Source organism: Dendrobates tinctorius, unplaced genomic scaffold (genome assembly GCF_039654945.1).
Source record: "Dendrobates tinctorius isolate UK_male_01 unplaced genomic scaffold, ASM3965494v1 ptg000232l, whole genome shotgun sequence".
Classification (NCBI taxonomy): domain Eukaryota; kingdom Metazoa; phylum Chordata; class Amphibia; order Anura; family Dendrobatidae; genus Dendrobates; species Dendrobates tinctorius.
In genome coordinates, this window is record NW_027361899.1 from 15,985,519 (window position 1) to 16,003,589 (window position 18,071).

An 18,071-nucleotide genomic window follows, 5' to 3' on the forward strand; every position below is an offset into this window, starting at 1 on the left:
CAGATAATACAAATGTATTTCCCATACAAGGCAGTGAGTCCACAAGATGTTCCTCTCTCTTTGCTCCTGGGAATACTGCTGTGATTAAAGCAGTTGTTTGGTTAAAAACTGTGCACTAAGCCAATTTCTGGTGTGTTAGGACTTTAACTTTTATTTAGCGCCCAGCCTGTCATAATACAATAAGTATTATATATATTCATACACATGTAAAAATAAATACATCAATTCACGTACACTTACTTGGCGTACGCTTTCTCTAATAGAGATGGCCAAAACTCATTGCTGACACGTGGATGTACAAACACAAAGTTTCCATTGATCATCGGTAACCGATCATCGACAACCACATCAACCCATTCTCCAAACTGCCAAAACTAAGAAGAAAACAGGATTCACACAACAGGACTAAAAAATGTGGTCAGGACAGTTGTTTCTTGACAGACATAATACTGAAAGTTATTGGGGTAAATGAACCTAGGCAGATTATCTTGTAACAGCCTCCTATAACAGCAGTCTGGATGTGTAGTCTGGAGCCCCCTATAACAGCAGTCTGGATGTGTCGTCTGGAGCCCCCTATAACAGCAGTCTGGATGTGTAGTCTGGAGCCCTCTATAACAGCAGTTTGGATGTGTAATCTGGAGCCCCTATAACAGCAGTCTCGTTTTGCAGTCTGAAGCCCCCTATAATAGTAGTCTGGTTGTGTCATCTGGAGCCCCCTATAACGCAGTCTGGGTGTGAAGTCTGGAGCCCCCTATAACAGCAGTCAGGGTGTGTAATCTGGAGCCCCTTATAATAGCAGTCTGAGTTGTAGTCTGGAGCCCCCTATAACAGTAGTCTGGTTGTGTCGTCTGGAGCCCCCTATAAAAGCAGTCTCGATGTGTAATCTGGAGCCCCCTATAACAGCAGTCTGGATGTTTAATCTGGAGCCCCCTTTATAACAGCAGTCTGGGTTGTAGTCTGGAGCTCCCTATAATAGCAGTCTGGATGTGTAATCTGGAGCCCCCTATAACAGCAGTCTGGATGTGTAATCTGGAGCCCCCTTTATAACAGCAGTCTGGGTTGTAGTCTGGAGCTCCCTATAATAGCAGTCTGGATGTGTAATCTGGAGCCCCCTATAACAGCAGTCTGGGTGTGTAATCTGGAGCCCGCTATAACAGCAGTCTGGGTGTGTAATCTGGAGCCCCCTATAACAGGAGTCTGGTTGTGTCGTCTGGAGCCCCCTATAACAACAGTCTGGGTGTGTAAACTGGAGCCCCCTATAACAGCAGTCTGGATGTGTAGTCTGGAGCCCCCTATAACAGCAGTCTAGGTGGGTAGTTTGTTTTGTGCAGGATCATTGTTACTTTGTTTCCAGCTGTACAGTAATGTTATTCTCCTCTGCATCTAGTTGTCAGATTAGGGGAGGCTCCATTATTACTAATGGTCACTGTATAGTTGGATGTGTGACCAGTAAAGCCTATGAGAAATGATCTACAGATGTGTTTTATTTGATTTCTCTTTGATCGTGTCGTCCAGTTTAGAAAGTCTAATCCCCTTACTAGGGAATCTACGCTAACAGTTGAGTTCTCTCTTCTCCACGATCCTCATCTCTTGTAAAGTGAAGGTAATTAATAGCACAGAGGAGGAGCAGTCATATCCTGCGTTGCATTGAGAGCCCTGTTATACCAATGAACACTGTATAGTTCTTCTTTTCCTACTTTTGATCTAAGTGATTCTTACTAATGAGGTTCCCCAAATTCTCACAGCAGGAGGTGCATTTGTGACAAGGTTTGAGCCCAATCTCGTGGGATTTAGTGTCAAGTAAAGTCAAAGTGAAGACTTCAAAAATAGTAAAAAGTGACTTTGTATCTTTCTTTCAATGTTCTTTTTTTATTGAATTTAAATTGAACAAATGTTTAACAGATAATTTTGCAAAACAAAAGTAAAGCTTTCCTTCTAGTAAATAAGGAATGGTAAAGAATCAAATAGATAAACTGACGACCAACTCGAAAGAGGAGACCAATTCCATTCAGCAAGTCACTGGTTTCTCCAGTCGGTTGAATATCATACAGGTGGATTAAAGCCTGACATATTCACTCCTCTGTCCGATATGGCCGATTCTTCTACTGAAAGAAATAGTAGAAAGATGCTTATCTGGGGCCAAAGGTATTGAAGTAAACAGGGATTTCTGTGTACTCACCATAAAATCCTTTTCTCTGAGCCACTCATTGGGGGACACAGCACATGGTCCTGTGTCCCCCAATGAGGCGAAGGAGAAATAGGGGTGAAAAAGAAAGCAATGAAGGATATATTGTGGGGGTTTTGGGGAATTAAAGGGTTGAAAGAGGTGGGGGGAGGGAATAGGCAAAAAAAGAGGAGTATCGGCCTGTGGGAGGGTTGGCGTATGAGGGTAGAAATTCATAGGTGTTCCTTTGTGTAAGAAAGACATCTAATGCTTCTCATGTGGTATATTTATTTTTACAACGTTTGTCTGACTCCATCTAGGTCTGCAACATCTAGGATAAACCTGTTAGGAGTCAGGTTTCTGAGGTCGCTATGCAGGAATCGAGACCCTTACATTCTGCAGTCTCCTGCTCTTTATCCACTGTAGAAGAGATTGCAGAGGAGATTGCCTTACAGCAAATCTCTCCTGAGGCTAAGTCCTTCCATCCACCTTCTGAGCATGCTCATGAGACGATCTCTCATTGGAGATTGGGAGTCATGTGCTCAGGTCCCACTCCAGATCTCATTGGTCTATCTCGGAGATCTGGAAGCTTCCGGAAGGTCCCAGCTGCTATAAAAGGCGCGCATGGCTGTTCCGCCATGCGCTAGTATAGTTATACTTGCTGCTGTGTGAATGAGGATGGATGCATGATTCTGGTGAATGACTCATTGGAAACCCCTACCCTTTGATATTACGCTTGTGTGAGGGATTGAGTTCAGTACCAGCGCCAGTGCGCCTCTGCTTCATTGTCCACAGCTGCTAGCGTCCGACATTGCGCTTGTATCTAGCATTGTCGTATAGCGGCAGTGTCCTACGCCGCGCTGCAGTAGCAGCCCTCTTAAGCGTTCGCGGCTGCGACGCTACACACACGGTAGGTCTAGAAGGACTTGTTACCACCATCTTTGGCTATTCCTGTGACCTTATACCGTGTGTGAAACTATTCTGAGCACTGTGACTTTAACAGGCTCAGCCCTATTGTATTTGTCTTGTGTTTGGCATATCTGTGACTCAATAGAGATTGCTCTGCGCACCTGGGTGAACTTTAAGCCCGTGTGCACCTCCGCCATATAGCTCCTGCCACCACTTAGCAGCGGTTATATCACCTACTGCACGGTTGACACCGAGCGGCGAACCCACTTTATTAGTTTTTTTATTTAGTGCGTTCCGCCGTTCCTAACAAAACCTAGATGTGGATCTAAGTTGAGTCCATGGCGTCCATATCTTCAAGAACATGACATAAGACCCTTGTGAAGCAGCTCTATTTCGGCGGTTTGATACAGCAGATCTGTTTCCCTAAGGATCCTGTTTTTTGGTGGGGGTTTGGGTTGATTTCCACATAGTAGGGATTAAAATTTTTCCAGCTGCTAGTATATTATTGGCCACCTTGGAAGCTAATATGTTCTTGGGCCACGCAGGCAGATTGAGGAGTACATTCTGCGGCAGCAGTGTTGTTTCCTGTTCAAGAACTTTCCGAAATGATCTCAGATACTACTTGTCAATATGATTTGATTTTTGGGCACAGCGACCATTTATGTAGATAGGTTATGGATTCAGAATTCAGAAGTGGAAGGAAGCCATTTGTTTCGCTGAGTCGGTGTTACGATACCAACGGGACACCACTTTATATGAATTCTCTTGCACCCTTACGCACTGTGATGGCCCGTGTGATCTGCTATATATTTGGTTAATTTGTTCGTCCCTCGTAAGGATGTTTACGACCTTCTCTCAGAGTCCTATGTAGGCCCTTTTTATATGGGCTCCTTTGCATATTAGATATTCATAAGTCTTGGATAAAACCTTTTTCGGGAACCTCTGCCGATCGCAAAGCTGCTCAAACTGTGTAATTTGACGTATTAGCTCCTTATGTTTATTAATATAGTCTTTCACACCAACTGTAATGGAGGAATGTGATATTATCTAAAGGTTCAAGATTTTGAAGTTCCGTGAAGGAGAGCAAAGAGCCGTCCATAAATAATTGATCTATCGAAATTGGTGGAATGGGAAGGGGTCTGGAATCTCCATCTGGTCTTTACTCAACTTCAAAGGCATGAGGCCAGTTAAGTCCTGCATTGTTAGAATGGGTGATAAGCGGGGAATTGCCCAAAGATGTTCTTTTCTCCAAACTTTAAGTATGGCCTGCGTGATTTCATTTAATAGTAAGTGGTTCATATTAGCATAGTCGTACGTTAAAACTAGGGATCTCAAAGGGGCAAGGGCCATTTGTTCCTCAATGAATAACCATAATTTTCAGAAGGGCCTCTAAAAAGTGACTTTGTATCAATCTGCAAATTTAACTCAAAATGACAAGTAGACTAATCTCATTGTATCTGTCTGATCAGCCACTACCATAAAGCTACAAAGCTGCCCAAATAGATAGAAAATAAAAATATTCTCCTCTTACCCTGAAATGAAAAATTCCTGTGTACTTGTATGTGTACCCCTGGTCATTGGGAATAACATTTGCCAAAAATTTTCGGTGCAGCGTTAAAGCCCCGACAACAGAGAGAACCCAACAGTCTCCTGCAGGACAAAGAGAAATGTTTTCATGATTTAGTAGCAGTATTAGATATTCCTCTAAATTCCATATTTTTCTACAAAACTCATAGGTGTTCCTGGAGACATAGCAGGTTCTGAGGGCCCAGAGTCCGAGGGGATCCCAACAGCAGAAGCAGCAAAACAGTCATGGAATGAAATAGCATTTTTTTTTCCTGTCTGCAGCCACCAGTAGGGGGAGCTCTCCACATATAGATTTAAAGAGACTGTAATAAATGTAATAGAATCACTATCATTCTGTATTCATTAGCTCCCCTTGGTGGTGACCTTAAGTAGACAGAATTGAAACTGACCTCTTTGCCTATGGAGGGGATTTGGACATATATATATAAAAAATAACGATCTATTACAACAATAGGCTCTACAATTTTAGAGAAAATATTTTTACTGCCTTTGACCACTGGATATAACATTATCTACCCTGTCACTATCTTAACCCACCAAGAAAATAAGGCATTATTGTCTAATCCACCCGGGAAACCATGTATCAGTCATAACTAACCTGAAGCTCCATGGAAATTGCAACTATCGCAATGCAGTGAGCCTTTATATTGTACTGCGAGGTCACGGCGCCATGTTTAGCTGCATATTTAATCTACAATACAATCAGATTTTGTGTGGAAGCATAAAATAATCCTACCTATTTCTCCTTGCATAATGTCAAATATGCTGGCACCGTCTACCAGAAATCGGGCGTCTCTCTGCAGATCCTGATAGGAGAAATCAAATACTTGATTGTAAAAAATTCACAATTTATAAAACATGCAGAAAACAACTAATTTTAATATCTGAATTTGCCGTCTGTTATCCTGCTCATTAATGATCCGGCCCCGTAGACCCAGTGTATATCCACCCCTCGCCCCCACCTCCTGGTGTACAACATCTGGCCCCTTTGCCAGGTAAATATAACCTTCAGGCCCCCCGCAATGCCATCTGCCATTACTACCATGTAACAGTGCGGCCGGTGGTGCAGAGCTCATCGATACTAGCGCGGTCCTGTAATAGGAGCCCCCGGGGTGACAAGTCCGTCCATGACATTTCTTTCTCCTGAATCTTACCCCATCACGCAGCAACTCAAAGTGTAGACCCCGTAACGTTACAGAGCGGGGGGTCGAGTGCTTGGCAATAGAGTCCAGACCTCCCTTGGTATAACATCAGCACAAACACTAAGTCCCCGCTCCCGAGCAGCTGAATGTTGCCATACATCACCAAGCACAATGCCAGCGTCGGATGGAGTGGTGTAAAGCCGCCACCACTTGACTCTGGAGGAGACGTGTTCTGTGCAGTGATGGATAGAGATGAGCGACTTTGCCTTTTTTAGGGTCGAGTTGGTTTTCATGAAACCCGACTTTCTCAAAAGTCGGGTCGAACGAAATCGGCCGACTATAGGGAAAAGTCGGGGGTCCGACTGAAACATGAAACCCAACGCAAGTCAATGGGGAAGCAAAGTCGGCAGGGAGTGGAGGACAGTAAACACACCTACAGTGCCCATTTCAATGCCAAAAACATCAATTCTTATTCCTGAAGATTTTCAACCGTAATTTACCTTATAATTACAGTTACGCACTGAAAACTGGGGGTTATTTGGATAAAGTTGTGGGGGGTTAGGGCTGGCTCCAGGTTTTCATGTGCCCTGGGCCAAAGAGCGCCCGTCTAACACATGCCACAACTCATGATGCTTCGATACGGCACAGAAATATAGGTATACTACAATGACACATACTTCACTGCTTACATGACTGATCTATTTTAAATTGTACAATCGCTCAAAAACAGAACAGTATATTACTCCATACAGTGTTATGGCCACCTCATTGTGCGCCATACAGAATAATGAGCCCCATATATTTCTCCATACAGAATAATTGGTCACAATTGGAAGTGCATTGAGCAGCAGGGTGGTGTGCTGGTAAAAGGGGAAAAAAAAAAAAAAACTCTTTTAAATCTTCTTCCTGAGCGAGTGTGAACGAGCTGAGTGTGACCTGAGCGTAAGTGCGAACTGTGGTAAGTGTGTGACTTGAAATTCAGTGACTTTAGATTCAGGGAGTTTCCAAGGGAGGTCTTACTGAATTGCTGTTATATTAATACTTTTTTTTTAATTTATTTCTGCTTATCTTATTGTCCGGTGCAATCCCCATTAGGATGTGCTCCACTATTGCCAATGCCATCCAGTGCACGTCTTGCCGCATGTATGAAATCCTTGAACAGCCGGTGGAGGGTGCATACTGCTGTGCGAGATGTGAGCACGTTGTGCATTTGGAAGCCCAGATACTGGATCTAAATGTGCAGCTGGCAACACTGAGATCCATAGACAATATGGAAAGGAGTCTTCTGCTCACTGTGCAGACGCTCAATGGGATAGATGAGGGGGGGATGCTAGGTTGGAGCTGCAGGACAATGAAGCAGCTAGCTGGGTGACAATTAGAAGGCGGGGTAGAGGGAAGAGCACCAGGGAGGCTAGTCCTGATCTGGCACACCCCAATAAGTTTGCTAAGTTGGCAGATGAGGGGAGTGTTAGTGCAGGAGTAGCACTGCTGCAGCAAGGCATGTCCTCTGAAAGCCGGAGGAGTGTCTGCTCCAGTAAGGGGGGAAATAGGAGAGCAGGGCAGGCCAGACAGGTTCTGGTAGTGGGAGACTCAATTATTAGGGGAACAGATAGGGCAATCTGTCACAAAGACAGGGATCGTCGAACGGTGTGCTGCCTACCTGGCGCTCGAGTCCGACACATCGCTGATTGGGTTGACAGATTACTGGGAGGGGCTGGAGAGGATCCAGCGGTCATGGTGCACATTGGCACAAATGACAAAGTTAGAGGTAGGTGGAAGGTCCTTAAAGATGATTTCAGGGAATTAAGCTGTAAGCTTAAAGCAAGGACCTCCAAGGTGGTATTTTCGGAAATACTTCCTGTGCCACGTGCCACACCAGAGAGGCAACGGGAGATTAGGGAGGTTAATAAGTGGCTCAGGAATTGGTGTAGGAAGGAGGGGTTTGGGTTCCTGCAGAACTGGGCCGACTTCTCAGTTGGCTACAGGCTCTACGCTAGGGACGGGCTGCACCTCAATGGGGAGGGAGCAGCTGTGCTGGGGGAGAAAATGGCTAGAAGGTTGGAGGAGTGTTTAAACTAGGGATGGGGGGGAGGGTATTCCTTTTATAGGAGGGGAAGATAGTGCAGATAGAGACCTGGGCACAAATAATGACATTGGGGGTGGAGGTGGCATGGGGGGTGGGGTTAGAACAGTTAATAATTTAAGAAAGAATAGAGGTACAGAGAGATACATAAAGTGCATGTATACTAATGCCAGAAGCCTCGCCAACAACATGGAGGAATTGGAGTTAATGTTGTTGGAACATAATTCTGCCATGGTGGGGATATCTGAGACATGGCTGGATGAGAGCCACGACTGGGGGATAATTTACAGGGCTATAGTCTGTTCAGAAATGACCGTACAAATAAGCGAGGGGGAGGCGTGTGTTTATATGTAAAATCATCCTTAAAACCCATCCTTCGTGATAATATATATGAATCTAATGAAAATGTAGAGTCCCTGTGGGTGGAGATAAGGGGAGGGGGGAAAAATAATAAATTACTGATAGGGGTTTGTTATAAATCTCCAAAAATAATGGAAGCTACAGAGAATATCCTTATAAAGCAAATAGATGGAGCAGCGACTCAAGGAGAAGTCATTATTATGGGGGACTTCAACTACCCTGAAATACATTGGGGAACCGAAACCTGCAGTTCCAGCAAAGGTGATAGGTGTCTGACCACTATGAGAGACAATCACCTTTCACAACTGGTTCAGGACCCAACAAGAGGGGGGGCACTGCTAGACCTAATATTAACCAACAGGCCAGACCGCAGATCAAATGTAAGGGTTGGGGGTCACTTGGGTAACAGTGATCACAAATTAATAAGTTGTCATGTATCCTGTAATAAGATGTGTAGTAGAGGGGTTACAAGGACACTAAACTTCAGGAAGGCAAATTTCCAACGGATGAGAGATGATCTTGGTGCAATTAACTGGGACGATATCCTGAGACATAAAAATACACCAAGAAAATGGGAGACGTTTATTATCCTCCTGAATAGGACCTGTGCACAATATATACCGTATGGGAATAAACATGCGAGAAATAGGAGGAAACCACTATGGCTAAATAGAGAGTAAGGGGAGCAATAAGGGACAAAAAGAAAGCAGAGAATTACAGCAAGTAGGTAGTGATGAGGCATTAAATAAATACAGAAGATTAAATAAATTCTGTAAAAAGCAAATCAAGACAGCAAAGATTGAGACAGAGAGACTCATTGCCAGAGAAAGTAAAAATAATCCCAAAATATTCTTTAACTACATAAATAGTAAGAAGCTAAAAAATGATAGTGTTGGTCCCCTTAAAAATAGTCTGGGTGAAATGGTGGATGAGGATGAGGAAAAAGCCAATATGCTAAATAACTTTTTTTCAACAGTATTTACACAAGAAAATCCCATGACGGATAACATGATCAGGGATAAATATTCTCTGTTAAATGTCACCTGCTTAACTCAGCAGGAAGTACGGCGGCGTCTAAAAATTACTAAAATTGACAAATCCCCGGGCCCGGATGGGATACACCCCCGAGTACTGCAGGAATTAAGCACAGTCATAGATAGACCATTATTTTTAATCTTTAAAGATTCCATAATAACAGGGTCTGTACCACAGGACTGGCGTATAGCAAATGTGGTGCCAATATTCAAAAAGGGGACAAAAACTGAACTTGGAAATTATAGGCCAGTAAGTTTAACCTCAACTGTGGGTAAAATCCTGGAGGGTTTTCTAAGAGATACTATACTGGAGTATCTGGAGAAGAATAACCTCATGACCCAATATCAACATGGGTTTACAAGGGACCGTTCCTGTCAGACTAATCTGATAAGCTTTTATGAAGAGGTAAGTTCCGGACTGGACCAAGGGAATGCAGTGGACGTGGTGTACATGGACTTTTCAAAAGCTTTTGATACGGTGCCACACAAAAGGTTGATACATAAAATGAGAACAATGGGGATAGGGGAAAATATGTGTAGGTGGGTTAAGAGCTGGCTCAGGGATAGGAAACAAAGGGTGGTTATTAATGGAGCACACTCGGACTGGGTCACGGTTAGCAGTGGGGTACCACAGGGGTCAGTTTTGGGCCCGCTTCTTTTTAACATATTTATTAATGACCTTGTAGGGGGCATAGAGAGTAGAATTTCAATATTTGCAGATGACACTAAACTCTGTAGGGTAATTAATACAGAGGAGGACAATTTTATATTACAGGAGGATTTATGTAAACTAGAAGCTTGGGCTGATAAATGGCAAATGAGCTTTAATGGGGATAAATGTAAGGTCATGCACTTGGGTAGAACGAACAAGTTGTATAATTATGTGCTTAATTGTAAAACACTGGGCAAAACAGTCACTGAAAAAGACCTGGGTGTATGGGTGGACGACAAACTCACATTTAGTGGCCAGAGTCAAGCAGCTGCTGCAAAGGCAAATAAAATAATGGGATGCATTAAAAGAGGCATAGATGCTCATGAGGAGAACATAATTTTACCTCTATATAAGTCACTAGTGCGACCACACTTAGAATACTGTGTACAGTTCTGGTCTCCGGTGTATAAGAAAGACATAGCTGAACTGGAGCGGGTGCAGAGAAGAGCGACCAAGGTTATTAGGGAACTAGGGGGTCTGCAATACCAAGACAGGTTATTACACTTGGGGTTATTTAGTTTGGAGAATCGAAGGCTTAGGGGTGATCTTATTACAATGTATAAATATATGTGGGGACAATACAAAGACCTTTCTAATGATCTTTTTACTCTTAGACCTGTGATGGGGACAAGGGGGCATCCTCTACGTCTGGAGGAAAGAAGGTTTAAGCATACTCACAGACGCGGATTCTTTACTGTAAGAGCAGTGAGACTATGGAACTCTCTGCCATATGATGTTGTAATGAGTGATTCACTACTAAAATTTAAGAAGGGACTGGATGCCTTTCTTGAAAAGTATAATATTACAGGGTATATACACTAGTCTCCTTAATATTGCGTTGATCCAGGGAGCTAGTCTGATTGCCGTATGTGGAGTCGGGAAAGAATTTTTTTCCCCAATGTGAAGCTTACTGTTGCCACATGGGTTTTTTTTGCCTTCCTCTGGATCAACATGTTAGGGCAAGTTAGGATAGGATATGGGTTGAACTAGATGGACTTAAAGTCTCCCTTCAACCTTAATAACTATGTTACTATGTTACTATGTTACATATAATGTTCCATACAGTATATGATGAGCTCCACATAATGCTACAGTATATGATGGTCCCCATGGACGATGCTCCAATGTGTTATAGGGCCAAATGCTCCTTATGTAATGGGCCTATTTCTAATGCTCCTGTGTATAATGTGCCCCATAGATGCTGCTCCAGTGTCTGATCTGCCCCATTTAGAATGCTCCAGTATATGATGGGCCTCATGGATGATGCTCCAGTGTCTTATGGGCCCTAATAATGCTCCATATATAATGGGCCCCATTTCTAATGCTCCAATGTATCATGTGCCCCATAGATGCTGCTGCAGTGTCTGATCTTCCCCATTTGGAATGCTCCATTATATTATGGGCCTCATGGATGATGCTCCAGTGTTGTGAGTTCATTTTTCCCTTCACCATTCAGGTCTGATGAACTCCCTCCTCTGGTGAAGGAAGGTAGTGAGGCTCATTACCAAACACCTGGGCAGCTAGATGATGACTGGGTGGCTGGAATTGAGGACTGGATATAAGGCTGCCGACGCCCTTCTTCCTGGCTGGTGATTTTCCTGCTGGATTCTTGGAGACCAGTCTGATTCATGCATCTCAAAGCTAAGTTTTTTTGCTCTGCTTTGTACTCTTCAGTTTTGTTTTTGTTTTGCCTTGTTTTTTGGGAGTTCTGCCATCCTCGGCCGGGGGTGAGCTGAATTACATTTTTGTCTCTGATCTGTTGATCTTTTGCTCTGTCTTCAGAATATACCTGAGTGCTGATATAGTCTTTTGAAGCTTAGCGACTTCAGGGCCTGTTTCTCCTATCAGTCGGTTGGCTCATTTTGATAGGGTTTTTGCGGATGGCAGACAGCAGCTTTCCTATCCTGTCCTATGTAGTTAGCTTGGGCCCCATCATTTGCTCAACCTATCTTTCTATCTGTGTTAGTGTTTTCATCTTGCTTCACCATCATTATATGTTGGGGGCTGCCTATTGCTTTGGGGTCTGCTCTGGGGAAGTTTAGTTTTTCCCCTTTCTGTCTTTAGGCTATGTAGTTCTCCGGCTGTGATCGAGGGGTCTAGGGCACCGTAGGAACCCCCCCACGGCTACTGCTAGTTGTTGTGGATAGGTCCAGGGGTCTGCAATCCGATAGCTGCCAACCTCTCTGGTTTTTCTGGACTTAGCTAGTATTTTGTTTTTTCCTCCTTCGGTGACTCATCATAACACTCCAGTGTCAGATGTCCCCCATTTGGAATGCTCCAGTATATGATTGGCCCCATTTTTAATTAACCCAGGCATGGTATGTGAAAAGAGCTCCTTGGAGTAATCTGAAGTGTGTGCTGCCGCATCCTTCACTTTTGTTGTGGATGAAGGACACAAGGAAAGTGGTTGCTCCTGACCAGAAGCCTGCACTTACGACTCAGTGCTTGCATTTTTTTAAACTTAAGAAGAGGAGGCGATAGATCTGGAGGATGTTTCATCAATGTAAGCCAAAAACAGTTCCTGATGCTCCGGCTTTAAAAGCAGTCAACCTACTCCCATAAAACAGAGCCTTACAGGCCTTCCAGAGCTACACCATGACGCAGAATCAACACCTCCTGCCTTAGCTGCTATTGTGTTTTTGGCACTACCACCAGATGCACCACCACCACCACTATCAGTACCAGGTGGCCCCCCATGCCCACGTCCTCTTCCACCATACTTCCTCATGTTTTAGAAAATTGACTCAAAATACCAGCAGATATATGGTACTGTATCAGAAGCGTACAGCTCTATACAGTCTAGCGATAACAGTAAATCTCTGTATATATTTCATGAGTCATAGACAGACACTCACAGGCTCAGCATGGATTACCCAATAAAATAAAAATGTGAAAAAGGTTGCAGTATCACCAGATACAAGGTATATATAGTATAGTGTAAACATTCTGAATCTCCGTATGCATTTCTGGAGGCAGACACAAACACTCTCAGGCCCAGTATGGAGTTCACAGGTATATGAAAAGCTGGAAATGGGTAATGTAACACAAGCGTACACCTGTATACAGTGTTGGGCAAATTTGAAATCTCGGTATATATTTCCGGAGTCACCCTCAGACGCTTACTCAGTCTGGGTTTGACCATAATAAAAAATGTTGTAAAAAAGGTACTGGATAACAAGATAGAAAGTATATATATTAGGGCAGCACGGTGGCTCAGTGGTTAGCGCTGCAGCCTTGCAGCGCTGGGGTCCTGGGTTCGAATCCCACCAAGGACAACATCTGCAAGGAGTTTGTATGTTCTCCCCGTGTTTGCGTGGGTTTCCTCCGGGCACTCCGGTTTCCTCCCACACTCCAAAGACATACTGATAGGGAATTTAGATTGTGCGCCCCATCGGGGACAGTGATGGAAATGTGTGCAAATTGTAAAGCGCTGCGGAATATGTTAGCGCTATATAAAAAAAATAAAGAAGAAGAAGAAGAAGAAGATATATTACAGGGTACAATTGAAATCTCCGTGAACATAGTCCCGTAGTCAGTCTCAGACGCTTACTCAGTATGGATTTGACTATAATACTAAATGTCAAACAAAGGTACTGTATAACAAGATACAAGCTGTATCGAGTATAGGGTAAAAATTGGTATCTCCGATTCACTGTATATATAGAAGGCGTAACCCACACACGCTCACACACGCTCAGTCGCTAGGGATGATACCGTAATACAAAATTTGGAACAAAGATACTGCATCAGCACATACCAGGTCTATCCAGTCTAGGGGTAATTGTAAATTTTCGTCTATATTTCCGGAGTCCGACACAGACACTCACAGGCTCAGTATGTCTTACACCAGAATTTAACAAGTAGAAAAAGGGAAAGGTAGTCAAAGCGTACACCAGTATACAGTGTTGTGTTACTTTTAAATCTTCATATATATTTCAATCTCAGTACGCCAGTCCAGACTCACCGCTACCGGAAACTACATGCATACAAGTACGGACGTAAATTCGAGTGTTATCAGAAATTTGGGAATTACTCATCATGGGAAAACCTCCCGATAGATGTTGCAGAGGCGATGCAGACCCTCAATTACTGTGTCTACCACTGCACACCCGACAATTCCATTTCTTCCCTCAAACTGCCTGCCCATGTATCCTCCCACAAATGCATTACAGCCTGCCTCTGTTCGCACAGCCTCTCAACCATGTGCAGGGTGGAGTTCCACCTTGTTGCAACGTCTATGATTAGGCGGTGCTTGGGGAGGTGGCACAATCGCTGCAGCTTCTGCATACAACTGGAGTGTACGGCCGAGCGACGGATGTGCGAGCACAGTCTTTGCACCTTATGGAGCAGGGATTTTAACTCTGGATAATTATTAAGGAAGCACTGCACCACCAGGTTCAAGGTGTGAGCCAAGCAAGGTATGTGTGCAAGTTTTGCATGGGCTATGGCTGCCACAACATTACGGCCGTTATCACTGACTACCTTGCCTGCCTCAAGATGTAGACTGCCCAGCCATGACTCTGTTTGTTGCTGCAAGTAGTCAGCCAGTACCTCTGCGGTGTGTCTGTTGTCACCCAAAGACATCATCTTTAACACAGCCTGCTGGCGGTTACCACTAGCTGTTTGATAGTGGAACACCTCATGTGCAACACTGCCAGCTGCGGATGGAGTGCTCGTGCGACTGCGCTCTGTGGACGAGCTTTCGCTGATGGAGGAGGAGCGAAAGCCTATGGCCAACTGTTTCCTATACCGTGGGCTAGGCAGCACTGTTCCACCGCCGCTGTCCCCAGTGGAACCTGCATCTACCACATTAACCCAGTGCGCAGTGATGGACATGTAACGGCCCTGGCCATGCCTACTTGTCCATGCATCTGTTGTGAGGTGCACCTTTCCACTCACTGACTGATTTAGTGCATGGACAATGCGGTCTTTCACATGCCGGTGGAGGGCAGGGATGGCTTTGCGAGAAAAGAAGTACCGACTGGGTAGGTCATAGCGTGGAACAGCGTAGGCCATGAGGTCACGGAAAGCTGTGCTTTCAACCAAACGGTAGGGCATCATCTCTAATGAGATTAGTTTGGCAACGTAGGCGTTCAAACAAAGTGTACGCGGATGAGATGATGAGTACTTTCTTGTCCTACTCAGAGTGTCTGGTAGGGTGAGCTGGACTGGAGAGCTGCATATGGGGGAACTAGCGGTGGACCGGACGGAGTGAGAGGGGGTTGGTGATGCTATTGGTGGTGATGGCCTAGATTCAGTGTTGTGTTGCAAAACCATTCTGATTCCGAGTGCTTTGGCCTTGCGACGACACCTCCACATTTAGTGCTGGTGGTGTGCTGAACGGTGGCAGTGGTGTTACAGCGGGGGAAGTGATGGAGCGTTGCTGGCTACCTTTAGTCTGAGCAGGTGCACACGTGCTATCTGAGGTTTTGTAGTCCGTCCACGCTTGCAAGTGCATGTTGATTAAATGTCTAAGCATGCAACTGGTATTCAAGTTTCTAAGTTGTTTACCTCTGCTAAAGGTCCTTTCGCACTTCTTACAGGTTACCTTTGCCTCATCAGTAGGATTTTGGACAAAGAAGTGCCACACTGCACTCTTCCTACTATGGTATACATTTTCTGGCCTTGCACGCTGTGCTAAGTTGACCGTCTGGCCAAGCTGTCCTGCAACTCTTTTAGTTTTTTGTCCACGTTTTTGGACAGCTAAGGGCCTGCCAGATAACCACTGCTGCGATATCAATGCCTGCTGCGGATCCTTCTCCTTATCTGAACTATTGCCAGCGCCACCCTCCTCCCCCAATGGATGCCAATCCGGGTCAAGAACTGGGTCATCCATCACCTCCTCTTCAAAGTCATCTGCACCTTCCTCTGTACCTTCCTCTGTGTCACCGTGTAAGGTGGTATAGAATGCGGGAAGGGTCACCTGAGTTTCAGGGTCAGATTCTGGCTCAATAGACTGCGGGGGCAATGTAGTGCTCTGGGTCAATGTACCAGCAGAATCATCTAGCAGTGGCTGTGCATCAGTGCACTCCATGTCAGATTCATGTTAGACTGGGGAATTCTGGATTTGACTAGATAACCCAGGCATGGTATGTGAAAAGAGCTCCATAGAGTAATCTGAAGTGTGGGCTGCTGCATCCTTAACTTTTGGTGGGGGTGAAGGACACAAGGAATAAAACCTGCAAAAGACAAAGTGAGCAAAAACCCTGCTGTAACTAAATAAGTAAAAGCAAAAGTGCATCTAAATAATACAGAGTTTTTAGTAATACTGTTTTTGATCAAAAGTAGCATGAAAGCTATCCCACCACGACACGGTAACTCTGTTCGGGATAGTCCTACACTGTCTAATATTAAAAACCTTGTCATGTGTCAAAGTTGACCTCAATGTGTGAACAAGGGCAGACAAAAGGACTGGGTCCCAAACAGTAGACACCAGTCTGGGGAAGCCTTATATACAATTTCCAGCTCAGGAGAGGGAGGCCACACCCCAGCTTGCACAGAATGCAAAAATACAGAGAAAAAAAAACACAAAAATTGAGCTTGGTTTGAGTTGATACACATGCAGCATATAAATGCATGTTGACATTGGCCATAGAGCCAGAAGCAGTTTTTTTTTCTTCTTCCCTGCCTAACGCTCTCCCTATTCTGAATCAGCAGCAGCACCTCTCCCTATGCTAAGATCGGCAGAAGTATGATGGCGGTCGGCGGTCACAGCCTTTTATACCCACTGTGACACCACACAAAGCCAGCCAATCACTTCAGTGCCCTTCTTTAAGATGGTGGTGGCCGCTGCCTAGGTCATCGCGTTGCCCACAGTGTGCGTCCTCCATCATTGGCTGAAAAAAGGCACTGGAAGCATTATTTGAAACGCGACTTGGGCGCTCGGGTCGCCGACATCATGTTATACTCAGGTTTTGTTTCATGAAACCCGACTTTAGCGAAAGTCGGCAATTTTCGAAATTGACAGACCCGTTTCGCTCAACTCTAGTGATGGATCACTCTTCTCTATCTGCGTCTGATGGAGGAGTCTGGGTTTGGTGATTCTAGGAGGACGTTACCCCCTGACTGCATTGTGCCCCCAGATGGCGGAGGAGGATAATGCTATGGGCTGTTATCAGGGGGCGGCCTCGGACCCTCAGCTCTAGTGATGGGAAATCTTCACCTTCAGCACAACACATTGTGGACAATTGTAGCTTCAGCTTTGTGGGAACTGTTTGGGGGAAGACCCCAAGCTCCATACAGACATGGACGAGAGAACATGAGCGGCCGCTCAGAGCCTGGACCCCAGAACCATCCTATAATGGAGACTGTGAGCCCGGACCCCCAAAATCAAAATCTGACCCCACAAATGCTCTTCTTGATGAAGTAGCAAAAATTCCCACAGGCGCCTCCAAATTCTTGTAGAAATCGTTCCCAGAGGATCAATACTATTATGCATATAATGTGGGACTGGAAAATATTTATGCCAGTTGTATACATGTGGAATGTGTACATTTGTGTCTAATGTGTATGTGTTTACTACGTAGATGTGTGTGTGCATAGTGTGTAAAGATATTGCATTTTGAGGATTTCGTACTGGTGTGAATGGCACCAATATGTGTATGTGCATATTGTGTGTATACATGTGTATGTGCCGGTATATATGCAAGAGGTATTTCTGTAAGTCTCTGCCCCAAGTCTAGAGGTTACAATGTATATCCATGCTTTCTTTTTTCGGTAGTCTACGGGATAAATATGCTCATGATATATCTATCCCTGGTCTAACATAGCAGAGGTTTTGCCATGGAACTTCATAGCTACATGGTACCGAGCCCCATTATAAGGCCGGGGTCACACTAACCGACGCAAAATACGGTCCGTATTTTACATGCGTAATACGGATGAATGGCCCCTAAACAGTGCTCCGTATGTCATCCGTAATCAAGGTGTGGTCGCGTATTTTGCGCATGTCAGCAACCGTATGTAATCCGTATGGCATCCGTATGGCGAGATTTTCTCGCAGGCTTGAAAAATGGACATATAATGGAGCCCTATGACAGGGTTTCTAACAGAAACCAAAGAATAGATATAGACACATAGA

General features: G+C 44.6%; 1 protein-coding gene across 1 annotated transcript in view; it reads right to left on the bottom strand.

Moving 5' to 3' along the window:
- The window catches only part of LOC141060084 (calpain-13-like), a 173,378-nt gene that overhangs the window by 108,871 nt on the left and 46,436 nt on the right, over positions 1–18,071 (bottom strand). The window contains exons 4-6 of the mRNA XM_073556361.1: positions 5,397–5,466; positions 4,605–4,723; positions 241–374 (exon numbers count right to left, since the gene is read on the bottom strand). Of these exons, the coding sequence (XP_073412462.1) occupies positions 241–374; positions 4,605–4,723; positions 5,397–5,466 (323 nt within the window). The remainder of the gene's footprint in view (positions 1–240; positions 375–4,604; positions 4,724–5,396; positions 5,467–18,071) is intronic.